General features: G+C 39.4%; 1 protein-coding gene across 1 annotated transcript in view; it reads right to left on the bottom strand.

Annotated features, from left to right (window-relative positions):
• The window catches only part of lonp2 (lon peptidase 2, peroxisomal), a 35,664-nt gene that overhangs the window by 20,750 nt on the left and 2,758 nt on the right, over nt 1–12,156 (bottom strand). Inside the window, exons 2-7 of the mRNA XM_008302004.1 lie at nt 11,467–11,602; nt 9,731–9,844; nt 2,727–2,858; nt 1,311–1,433; nt 1,068–1,231; nt 693–787 (exon numbers count right to left, since the gene is read on the bottom strand). Coding sequence (XP_008300226.1) covers nt 693–787; nt 1,068–1,231; nt 1,311–1,433; nt 2,727–2,858; nt 9,731–9,844; nt 11,467–11,602 — 764 coding nt within the window. The remainder of the gene's footprint in view (nt 1–692; nt 788–1,067; nt 1,232–1,310; nt 1,434–2,726; nt 2,859–9,730; nt 9,845–11,466; nt 11,603–12,156) is intronic.

Genomic DNA, 12,156 nt, shown 5'->3' with positions numbered 1-12,156 from the left:
ATCAAATCTATTTCTAATTATTTTAAACAGTTACTCAGGCATAATAGACATTTTTCTTTATCAAATAGTCAAGAATTGAAGAGATTTGCCTTCACTTTAGAAAGAGTCCAGTGATAATCAACTGTGTGTTCATGTACATGAGGCCCCTGAAATATATTTAGGAAAAAATACAGTTGTAACTATTGATCAATATGTTTTTATTGAGGTAAGGATATTTCTGAAACAAAAAAACATACTGAAATGAATATATTCCATCATATTAACTGACCACTAATATTTAAATTCATAAATATCAATACAAAATTTAGATTGTATACATTTTAGTATAAAAACAGAGAGTCCCAACAGACAGACAGTGCATGTGGCTGATTATGTTGAAACATTGAGCACATTTATCACCGCAATTGCTCAAAGTCAGAGTAGGTTTAGCTTAGCTTCGCACAAAGACGGGAAGAAAACTTGTGTCTTTTTACAAAACTGTGAGACTTTGGTCGTAATGCAAAGACAATGTAGATGAGTAGCCTAAGCTATACGGCTACTGACTTAACTTCAAATGATCATGTCAAAACATGCCAACAGCTCGATTACTGACCAATCGGTACTGGCCAGACGACTGGAGAAATGGAGGAACTGCTGCTGCAAACTGCAGCACAGTTCAGGACACTAAAAGCATCATTTGCAGCTTTATTTACCTTTGGTGCTTTTGCTCCACGGCAGCTCCACCATCAGATCCAAGTAGTTTCTGGTCAGCGCGTACTCAGGCATGGATTGAGGCATCTTCTTCAACCTGAATACAGACGAGCAAAATCAAATGTCATGTGATTTCGTTATCCCTAACCAGCTGGATATTACTGGACATGACTCAAAACTCTCTAAAATGTTGGATTTTTACCAAATATATCTTCTTGTTAAAGGAGCTTTATTAACAGATTTTAATAAATGCATGGTCCAAATAAAAAAAAAAAAAAAACAGCAGCGTATATTATATATATTCTATAGTAGGGTTTATATGACATGTTTGTTTTAATAAAAGAGAAGATGCAGGTATATTCAGGGCAAATATTCACCTTTTGAGTTCTTTCAGGCAAACTCTGAGAGCAGCTTCGGGCATGTTGGCTCCGTGGACCTTCCTCTCCAACGCCGCGGTGTCGTCTCCGTCGTCATCTTCATCCTCCTCATCCAGATTGAACTGTCGGCCCGGGAACACTCCACCTTTACGCACCGATAAGACCTGAACAGACGACAAACGCCGAGGTGAGGGGTGCACGTATGTAGATGTGGTTTAAACGAAAACAAGAAACGTCAGTTACCCGCTTCTCGTTATCGGGACTCATCTTCCTGGTTCTCTGCAGCAGTTTTAGTCCCTCGATCTGTCGGGTCAACATGGGCAGGGCCTTCTTAAAACGTTCCTCCAAACTCACTGCATCCAGGACCTTCACAGAACATGTGACAAAAAGTTCTTAAAGAATCCAAAACTTAAACCAATGTCATTTTTTATGCCATTCAGCAACAGCATCAAGACACCAAGCAAATCTTAATATTGTAGAATAATTGGAAAGATGCTATAATTACTTTACAAAACGCCATAAACAGTGACTTTTGTCTTTCTTCCCTAAACATTCTTTCAAACCACAAGTATACAATAAAGTATATTTTTTATAGAGTGCCTATAAAGACTATTTTTCCCTTTGGAAGTTTTCTTTTATTGTTTTTCCAACACTGAATCATGGTCGAGATTTTACAAAAAAAGACTCATTCAAGTGAAAATGCCTACACAGCAATGTCAAATAAATAAAAAACATAAACCTTAAATTAAATGATTAAACTATTTTACATCATATATGTTGCATTAGTTGAATCTGTGTTCACAGTTTGACATTAGAGCCTTTTTTTGACCATGATTCAGTGTTGAAAAGCAATAAAAGGGTAAAAACTTTGATAACTTTCACAGGCACAACATATACAAATGTGTATCTCAAATGATTAATATATCATGAAAAAGTTTATTATTTTCCATCAGTTACTTAAGAAAGTGAGAAAATAATACATTATAGCCCAATTGCACATAAAGTGAAATATTTCAAGCCTTTTTTTTGGTTATAATTTCGATGATCATGTGTTACAGCTCCAGTATCTTATATTATTAGAATATTTCTGAGGCTCAATCCAGAAGGGCTTGAAATATTTCACTTTTCAAAAATTGTAATATATGAAACTATACATTCCTGGATTAAATAATAAAAAACAATTAACTTTTCCACAATATTATTACCTAATTGTTTGCATTTGTGGAATGAATTTTGGCTGATACAGTCTGTTCGTTTCTCTTTTTCCTTTTCTTGAAACGTATCTTGGGTTTTATATGTTTTTAAAAGCCCCTTTTATTGCTTTTGAGAGTTGAATCTTGGTCAATTTTATTTGTCTTTCTTTCAGAAGAATTACCAAAAAGAAAAAAAGACTTTCATGCCAAAGTGATGCCAAATAAATAAAAATACAAAACTGGTATTTTACATTTTGTGTTTTGGCATCGCTTTGTAGAAAACGGCTTCCACTTTGATAAGATTTTTTTTTTTGGTAATTTCTGGCGAAAAACACCGAATAAAATTGACCGAAATTCAATGTTGAAAGCAATAAAAGGGGAATACGTCCAAAAGGAGAGGAGGGGAAATCTTTTCAGAGGCACATGGTTTGAAGTTTGACTGACACAGGACCAGTAATCACTTTACCTGAAGTTTCTCCTTGTTAGACGTGCGGATCATCGAGGCGACCACATCAGGCAGAGTTTCTCGGGGAAGACTGTCCAACAGACGCCTGAACTTTGCCACCACTGGAACCGACATGTCCAACATACCTAACAGCTACACAAACCAACACCGAACCACACAGACACAGCAGGATTAGATTAATTGACACAATTAAGCGTGTTAAATGCACATCAGGTCCAATCAATCACGGCGCGATGGTGTTCTAATCCATGACAGCGCATTGCGATAACGGATAAGAGAAATAAGGCCTGCTTTTTGTTACTCTGATGACTACGGACATTTTTCCAGGAGTTCATCAGGCGAGAGTGAATCCAGGCCTGCCTGTTTTAGAGGCTGCAGATGGAAATTATCCAGTAGCTAAATCTGGTACAAGGCATCTGTTCTCCTGAGAGACATTAATGTTTAAGTGCACACTTCCTGACCAATAAACTCAAAATGCAGAGTACAGAAATCAGGTCTTTTGAGTTGAGACACAGAAATATCAGTATCTGCATATGTGTTCACCGATACCAAAGCTTATTTTAAGAGAACAAATTTCAGAAAAAGAGGCAGGAAAATGGTACAGCGTGTTCATAAAACTGTCAGCAGCACATGCAGCAGAGTGGTGCGGAGTCAAGTGGTGTCTTTACGCTAAGCTGCTAACTAGTTTGTGAAATAGATTACTGTAATGGAGAACAACCGAATCATTTCCCCCTTTTTAACATATAAACTTGACCATTATCCTGTCCCTGATAACTGCTTGACCAGCATCTAATTGCTATGTTAGCTAGTTAGCAAGCTGACTACAGATTGTCAGTAAAGTCGGTAACGCAGCAGCTTGAACGTTTAGCATCCGAGCACCTCCATTACTTAGCGAGCTACTGCCATAGCTTGTCACTTGAATGGAAGCTAATGTGTTAGCATTGAAGCCAACTACATTATAACGTTAACAGAAGTCTAACTAATGCTCACGTTATATGTCTAAACTGTTCAGGACTTAAAGTTTGACATCCAAACCGAACAATTCCACTCATGCATTTGCAAAAACAAAAATTTTAAAGACACTTTAAAAGTTTCCCCTGAAAGTTTACAGTAAAAGTGTCTTAATTGAACATTTACAAACATGTTCAGCTGCAAAACATCTGGCTTTCATTACATATGTTTGATGGCCAAATTTGAGACATCATTGAAATAAAATCTGTGTTATATTTGCAGCATATGTACATATTAATAATCAGCTGATACACTAATATTGGATTTTTTTTTCATCTGCCTCAATAATTCAGTATCAGTCAGACTAAAATAAAATAAGATCATCCTTTATTAATCTTGTAGAGCGGAAATTTGCAGTGCAACAGCAGCAATGAGGATAATGCCACTGTGTAAAAACAAAACTAAACAAGAAATATGCATAAGTACTGCTGTTAGTGTGAAGATTCCTTCATACGTGGACATTCAGATACTGTATAGATTCAATATTGCATATATCTATATGTTAAAAAACAGTGATAATACACAGACTCTGCCATGAGTAGAAAGTAATGATATAAGACAGAGATATTTATTTAATTTGTGGAAAAAACAAAGTGCAAAAATGACAATTCAGCTCGCTACAACTGCTGGTTCAGTCTTTATATCATTATAGGCTGCTGGCTGTAGCTTCATGTTTTCATCTAGCTTATTTAGAAAGTGCATTACACTAAATGTTTGTGTGCACGCATGCACACAGAGCAGGGATTGTGTGGGATTCAAATCTATCAAGTGTCGAAAGGTTACAAAAACAAGAGGGAGTGTAGCGCTACGGTGTTGTGGAAACGTGTTTCCTGGTGAGAGTGCTTTTATGGTAATTTATCACGAAGGAATTCTTTCACCTTAAAGCCACTTCAGCACTCCCCGAGGGGGGTCTTTAGTCAGGTTGAAAAATCAAGAGCTAATCTCCTTGGGGGTATAAAAAAACACACACACAAAAGGTAGAAATAATTTTGTTGTGAGCACCAACAGGCTTGACGCCACATTTCGTCAAATCGATCTGTTGTGCCACTTGGTAAGAGAAGGTGGTGGAGAAACGCGGGACCAGATGTTACCAAACGCAACAGTCAGATCTGGTTGGATGGCACCGGACACAATTTGCAAAACAATTTTACATCTGCTTTAAATTTATTGCAACCCGCAGTCACTACCTTTCCACGCGGTTGCGGTCTGAAGTGTTGAGAACATCTGGAGGAAGGAAGGAGCAGGTAAAAGGTCACGGGCGGCTGACAGCCAGCTTATTAGCCGGTTATCAGCCCACTCCGCGTACGCTGCCACGGCGGGCCTCAGGCAACAACCTTATTGTATTCTGTAATCTCTCTTAGCGTTTTCTCTGAGGCCTGTTTGTATAATCTGTTCTAGGTGAGACTGACTGTTGTATATGAACAACACTTGTCGTCAGTTTCTGAGTTCAACAAGATTTATACCATTTGTGCAATCAACACCCAAACTGCTCCGTAAGGCGGCTTCTTGGGCTCCACTGTGGGCAGGTTTTATTGAAAAAATATGATAAAAACGTAAAAAGGCAGATTTCACATCCCAGAGCTTCAACTTTTGTTGAAATTAGGAGGAAACAAAAACATAAACTTTGCTCCGTCAGTACTCGTATGAAGGGTTAGAAATCATTTAAAAACAAACCTACACAGTGCTGTGTATGACTGAATCAGAATTAAAATATTTACGGGGCAAAAAAGTCAGTCAAAAATGCAATAATATGCCGAAATAAAATGGAATAAACTCAACTTTCCCATGGTCCTGACAGTAACACCGTGGTGCGTGTCGCTCTGTCAAGAAAATGAATCAAATGTTTGTTTAAACTTGTGGCATTTCGTCAAGATCGCTGCGTTTCTCAGGCAGAGAATTGTCCCATAGCAACCTAGAAATCTTGTAGGATTAAATATTTATAAAATATCAATCTATAACGGTATTTCAACAAAGTTTTGTGCTGGAGTTTGTGTTTCTTCAAATTTTGCCACCAATATTTTCTTGTTTTACTGCAAATATAAATCAGTTACTCGTCTCCTTGATCATAAATAACAAGAATCAGCATTGATATTTTAAAACTATTTGCTCGAGCCCTAAAAAAGTCGCTCTACTGACTTCAATTGTAGCACTACAATAACGATAATATTCAGTCTGCATTACATGTTTTTCCTGTTTATTCCAGTTAATTTAAGCAACATGTCAAACTCCAGAACCACTTAAATCAAGGCTGGAAAATGGCTAAACCAATTACAATAATGACTTTTCTGGCAACAGACACAAGTATTGCATGAAACACTGAGAACAAGCAGATATGAAAACTGATGTGGAACATTTGCTTGGTTACATATCAAGCAGATATGGGCTGACATTTGAATGTACTTGGAGTTCTGTCCAGTAGGCGAAAGTATAACGTTTATTCTCTTTTTGCAGTTTTTATCCATTTGAGAGAAGTACCCGGTGCTTTATCCGTCATGCTCTCCTTGACATTCACCAGGTCTCTAAACTGTGTGTGTTGAGCAGCTGCTTTTTAGACATTTTTCATCAAAAACAGATGCCTGCTGCAGAAAACAATGCTGTGAGAGCGAAGCTGAGCAACAGGCAGCAGAACAATGAGCCGAGAGTCACGAAAACGCTCCGGGAAGCTGCAGATTCAGGTGAGAGTTCTCTGCAGGTTCATCACTACGATCTTCTCTTTCACGTTATTCCCTAGAAGTTTTAATTTTTAAAGAAAAGACTCATCGATCTGACTTTGCTTCTAACTCAGGCTGAGGCTGCAGAGTCTCCTCTCAGTGTTTTGTGTGTTTATTTTGCATTAATCTGTTGTCGGTTGTCCCTCTTTAATTCTAGCATCCTCTGTAACTTTGATGTTTGTCTTTATCCATATGCCAATATGTTTTACTTTGGCTGTCTGTCTGTGTTTCTGTTTTATCTGTTTTTTAATACTCCTGTTTTTACCTCCTAGTAATGCTTTGTGATTGTCTTGATATATGCGTAATGAACTTGCAATTTCAATGTGTACTTTTTATTTCTTTCATTCATGTATGTGACTCCGCTTGACTAAAGCCCGAAAAACTCACATCTGTGTATCACCGGTAAATATTTAGAAGTTTTCACCATGAAAATAATCCTAAATAAGAAAAAGAAGCAAATACTCCTACTAATACATCTGTTATCAGCGCCAATAGTCATAACGCGATAAATGAATTGAATTGCTCAACACCTCCACTAGTGCATAATTAATTTACATATTCGCTTTGTTGTTGAACTACGCTCTCTTTTGCAAATACGGACTCTTTATATTAATACGTGTCAGACTATTGGCAAAACAGTCGATCCGAACAGTCGGAATGAGCTCATCAGATAACGGGGAGACGTGTCAAAACATACAAATAATTCCTGGAAAAAGCTGAAGCTCAATCAGTCTCGACCCGACGTGGCTGCTGAGGAACAACTTCACGCACTGCAGGGTGGAAGCAGCGTCGCAGGTCGAACGCTGACATTCGATATCCACCAGTAGCTTTTAACCCCCATAGCTCAACCAGTAGCATCAATCACTGTCTTTACAGCGTCACTGTAGAGAGACGTCTATCCCTCAAATATATCCAGTGGATGGAAACTTCATGGTCACAATATATGAATAAAGTGGTAGAATCAAGCCTTAAAAGAAATGCAATTTAGTCCCGTTTATTAACCGCCCTTAATAAATTTACCAGAACTCCACTGGCTTCAACTGTGAGCTCATTTATTGGGAATGTAAAGGTTTAAATGTTGCTGGAGAAACTATTGTAAGAATCCCAGAAGTGATTTATATATAGCACTAATTTATTAGCGACATTTCGGTTGCGGACTCTCATCGAAGATAGAAAACTGCATCCAAGGGTTGACCGAAAGGTTCTGAGAGTGTTCCTGGTGCACAGACCATATAACGCATGTGCAGCATGTGCGATCGATAGCTGTCAAGAATGAGGATGTCGAGTCTCATTACCGGTGACTAGAGGGGGGTCTGCAGCTACCATCAAGAGAAGAAACAGCAGGTTTCATAGCGGAACAACCGCAGCTTCCAAAACTGGACAAGGTGCGTCAGGTGAGGAGCGAAACAGGAGCAAGCGTGTCTTCAAGATTCATGTGTTTGTGCATCATGATTCCATCCTCCAGAGTTAGAATGTCAAGACGGAGCTCTACTGTAACATCGTGAGGTACAACCATCCTACAATGGTGTGTAAGTGCTCCCATGCGTTTTTGCGACAGGATTTTTGGCAACAACAAACACAATTTTTACTCACCACCTGCCCTATTCTTTAGATTTGGCTTCTTGGGAGTTCTCCTTAGTCTCCAAACTGGAAGTTAAAGGGTCAGTGCTTTGACTGAGATTTGGTGCTCATTGCAGATGGTGCTTGACATGTTTACATAACAGGGCTTCCAGGGACCGTTACGAACGTTGCAGAAGCACCAGGAGCCGTCTATCCTTACACAAGGAGGCTACTTTGACAGGGATGGTGCATAGATTTAAGTCCAGTACAGCTTCTATACGCAGTCTTGTAACTTTTAGTTCGTATTTTGTTGATTTCAAAGTTAAAAAGAAGCACCATAAATATAAACCATGCAGCAAAACGACCTCAGAATAAATATTCTTCTTCTTCTATGAAATGCACTTTTAATTTTTAGGAACTGAAAAAATAGAGAAAATTTGAATCCGGGAACTCCATTTCACTGGTAAAGTCTTAGAATTTCATTGATTATTTAGGCTTTAATGGGGACTCTTAAGGCAGATCAAAACTTATCAAATCTTGTTGTAACACTCAAGTAACACACTGAAGATGTGAAAAATGAAGATGATTAATGAGCACAAAGCAGGGGACGGCTGGTGCATCAAAGCTTCGTGCTTGCATTCGCCAAATAAGTCATGAAGAAATGGCAGTCCAGAGGAACTTTGGAAGTCAAGACAAAGATCATTAACTCTTGCTGGGCACAAAGGCAAAAAAAAAAAAAAAAACACGTGACTGCAAAAGAGCTGCAGAAAGACTCAGTGGTGGTGGTGGTGGTGGTGGTGGTGCACTGTTGCACTCAAGCCTTCAGCCTGGTTTTAAACACCAGCAGGTTCTGGAAGACCATCAGACAGAAGCTTCACTTGTAGCCTCATTACAAAAGTCAACATCTGAAGAGCTTCAAGCAACATCTGGGTTAGACAGACCAATTTTGTAAACACATGCTGTTGAAAAATTACGAAATGGAGAAGTTTGGCCTTAATCACTGCAGGTATGTCGAGAGAAGAAAAGGGAGCGTGTGGGGAAAAGAACACACTGCCAGCTGTGAAGCTTTGGGGTTAAAATATTCTGCTTTGGGGATGTCTGTAGCACAAGGGACATCTTAAATATGATGTATAGGCACGGCAGCCTGAAATATCTCAGAACTTCAAATGATCTGCAGGAAAAGTGGTTGAAAATTCCTAAATCAAGAACAGGAAGGCTCTGAGCAGGCTGATAAACAGTTTGCAAGCTATGATTATCTGTTGAAATGGGGGTGCTGATGTAGTAGGGTGCTCAGATTCCTTCGCTTTACACAATCACTGTTGGTCGTTCTGTCTTTAAGTTCATGAAATGAAACACAGCAATGCATTAAAATGTGATGATGAATACATTTTAATGCTGCTTTCCCATTCAAAAACCAACTGCATAAAATGTTTAATGTGGCCAAATACAAATGAATTCATTTAGTGAATGACAATAACCTGCTGCTTCTCCCTAGATGTTTTTATTTCATTACTGTCATGCAGTTATTACATTTTTACCTACTTTAGGGTTAATATGCTTGTTAATCATCTTCCTACCTACCTCTAAAATGACATTAGTCTGTAAATCAAGAAATGTTTTAGAGACATGTATTTTTTCCTCTCTACTAAGCCAAATCCTTCAACCCACCCATCAGGAGATGCAGTATATTATATGTATTTGTGCCACCTGTCTGTCACACACCTGTACAGCAGCCTGGTAGAACTTCTGGGACAGCTCCCCCAACTCCCCGTCTTCTGCCGAGGCATCATTTGTTGCTGGAGTCGTGTACTGCTCCAGTTTATCCAACTGCTCCACCTGCAATATTTATTTATTTTTTTACAATAAGAGAGTCACACAGTGGCGTCACAGACTTTTGTGTATTTGGATTTGTTTTTGTGAAATACTGAGCAACAGGCGCTTTTGGTTCTATACGGAAGACATTAAAAAATTAAGCTCCCAAAATCAGCATAATATCAACATTAGAAGATGAAAGAAGTCCAGTGGTGCTTCTCTCCTTGAGTGACCCCACGCAGAATGTAACAATTAATTGATTAGTTGTCACCTATTAAGTTGATTACTTACTGTTTTGATAATCAAGTGACGGTTTGAGTGATTTTTTTAAGGAAAAAAAATTTAATTCTCCGATTCCAAGTTCTTAATTTAGTTATTTTAAGCTGTCTTCACTTCTCTGTGACAACAACCTGAATATTATTGGGTTGTAGACAAAACAAGACCATTTTCAGATGCCAAACTGAAACCAAACAACGAGTCAAGAAAGTGCAACACAATCCCGCGACTGGTTTCACTTTGACAGGTAGCAGCAGCAGTAAAGCCCAAAAACAGCAACAAATAAATGTATTCAGCTCATTTGAAGGCTTCAAGGATGATGCATGCTGGTGTGTGCCACTGAAGGTGGTTTGTTCACAAGAAGACTCATTAAAACACAATAAAGTACTGAGTGGTATCAGTTACAGTCGTCGGTTTACAGACTTCCACTGGATGACTAACACTGTTCTTTTTTTACAAAGCTTACTGTTGTTCGTTTTTACATCAGAACCAATCAGGTTTTCAAACCGTCTTCAGAATATATTTCAGCTCTCTTACTTCCTTGGGTCCCACTGAGACCTTGGATTGTAATTTGTATTAAAATGTGTCAGTATCCAAATTAGTGAGGCAGGCCTTGCTGGTTTGTCAAAGTATACAGTGTGTCCTGGGTCAAGGGAAACACTTGGCATGGATTGTTTTCCATTGTAGAGCTAATATTGCTTCTTCTACTTGTAGCCTTTGCTGGGTTTGCCTGAGTTCGCAAAAAGAGGTTTGTTGAACTTTCAGCTTGTGGGACTGATGCACCTTTCCTCCACTAAGGCGAACATTGAGGCTGTTGTTTGTGCATCTGTCTGCAAAAAAAACCCCAATGCTGAATTTCATGACACTTGATGAAGAGGTGAGGCTGGATTTTCTTTGGAGAAATTAAAACTGGACAACAAGCCGGATTTGCCTCCCGAGTTCCCTGCTAGTCTTCGGAACGCGGTCACGCTGCACACGTTGCATTTCCACCTGGCTAAAATACGATCACAGTGTGAATCTTGGCCATTTCCAAACGTGGGCTGACTCCTCGGTTTGGGCTGTGATCCCAGTGCATTCTGCATACTTGAGACTTTGCATTAACACGTGTTTTCCCTTATCAGATCATATGCTAAGACCAAAGAATGCAAAAGAGTGGACAGGGAGATGACATTGGGAGGTATTAAAAACCGGGTAAAACAGGGTATCAGTAAATAAAAATACGACTCCTGAATGGCTTAAAGCAATACCTTAAATATTGCGTTTACTGTCATTATAAGCAGCTTTTGGTTGGTGTGGCAGGACAAAGTGGCAAACTTGAATTTTTCAACCAGAGTGCATAAAAAAAACAGTCCAACAGGAAAACCTTTTACCTCTGCCAGGATGAACGGTCGCTCCTTCAGCAGACTTGAAACGCTGAAGCGGCACAGTCCGGTGATGAGGAGGGTGTAGTGAGGCTTCGGCCAGTTGCTGCCCACCACCTGCACCGCTATCCCGGCTGTACCAATTCTAGACAGAGACAGAGGAGACAACTCACTGAAAGACAGTCACAGCCTTGAAAGCAGCATTTCTCAACACAAAACAGACGTCTTTCCTGATGTCATACGTTTACGAGCCCCTTAACGCCACTGATGCTGTGAGAGTACCTCAGCAACCTGCTGATTTGGATCAAACGCGGCAATTTTAAGGGGGGCAGATGTGCAAGTCACGTATTCCAGCCAAACACTAAAATGTTTTAAGGTAAAAAAAAAGCCAAACATCTGCTGGTGCAAGTTTGAGTTATGTGTTATAGACGGCATTTTTCAGATTTTTTTTGTAGTTTAAAGACAGGGCTGCATGTGGGTTGGTGGTTAGCACCGTGGCCTCGCAGCTAGAAGATCCCTGGTTCGCGATCCAGTGAGGACACCCAGGATATTTCTGCGTGGAGTCTCCATGTTCTCCCCGTGCAGCGTGGGTTCTCTCCAGGTTCTCCGGCTTCCTCCCACACAGTCCAAAAACATGTTGAGGTTAATTGGTGATTCTAAATTGTCCGTAGGTGTGAATGTGAGTGTGCTTGGTTGTCT

This window comes from Stegastes partitus, unplaced genomic scaffold, assembly GCF_000690725.1.
Source record: "Stegastes partitus isolate 25-593 unplaced genomic scaffold, Stegastes_partitus-1.0.2 Scaffold1746, whole genome shotgun sequence".
Lineage (NCBI taxonomy): Eukaryota > Metazoa > Chordata > Actinopteri > Pomacentridae > Stegastes > Stegastes partitus.
This window is presented reverse-complemented; position numbering and strand designations above follow the sequence as displayed.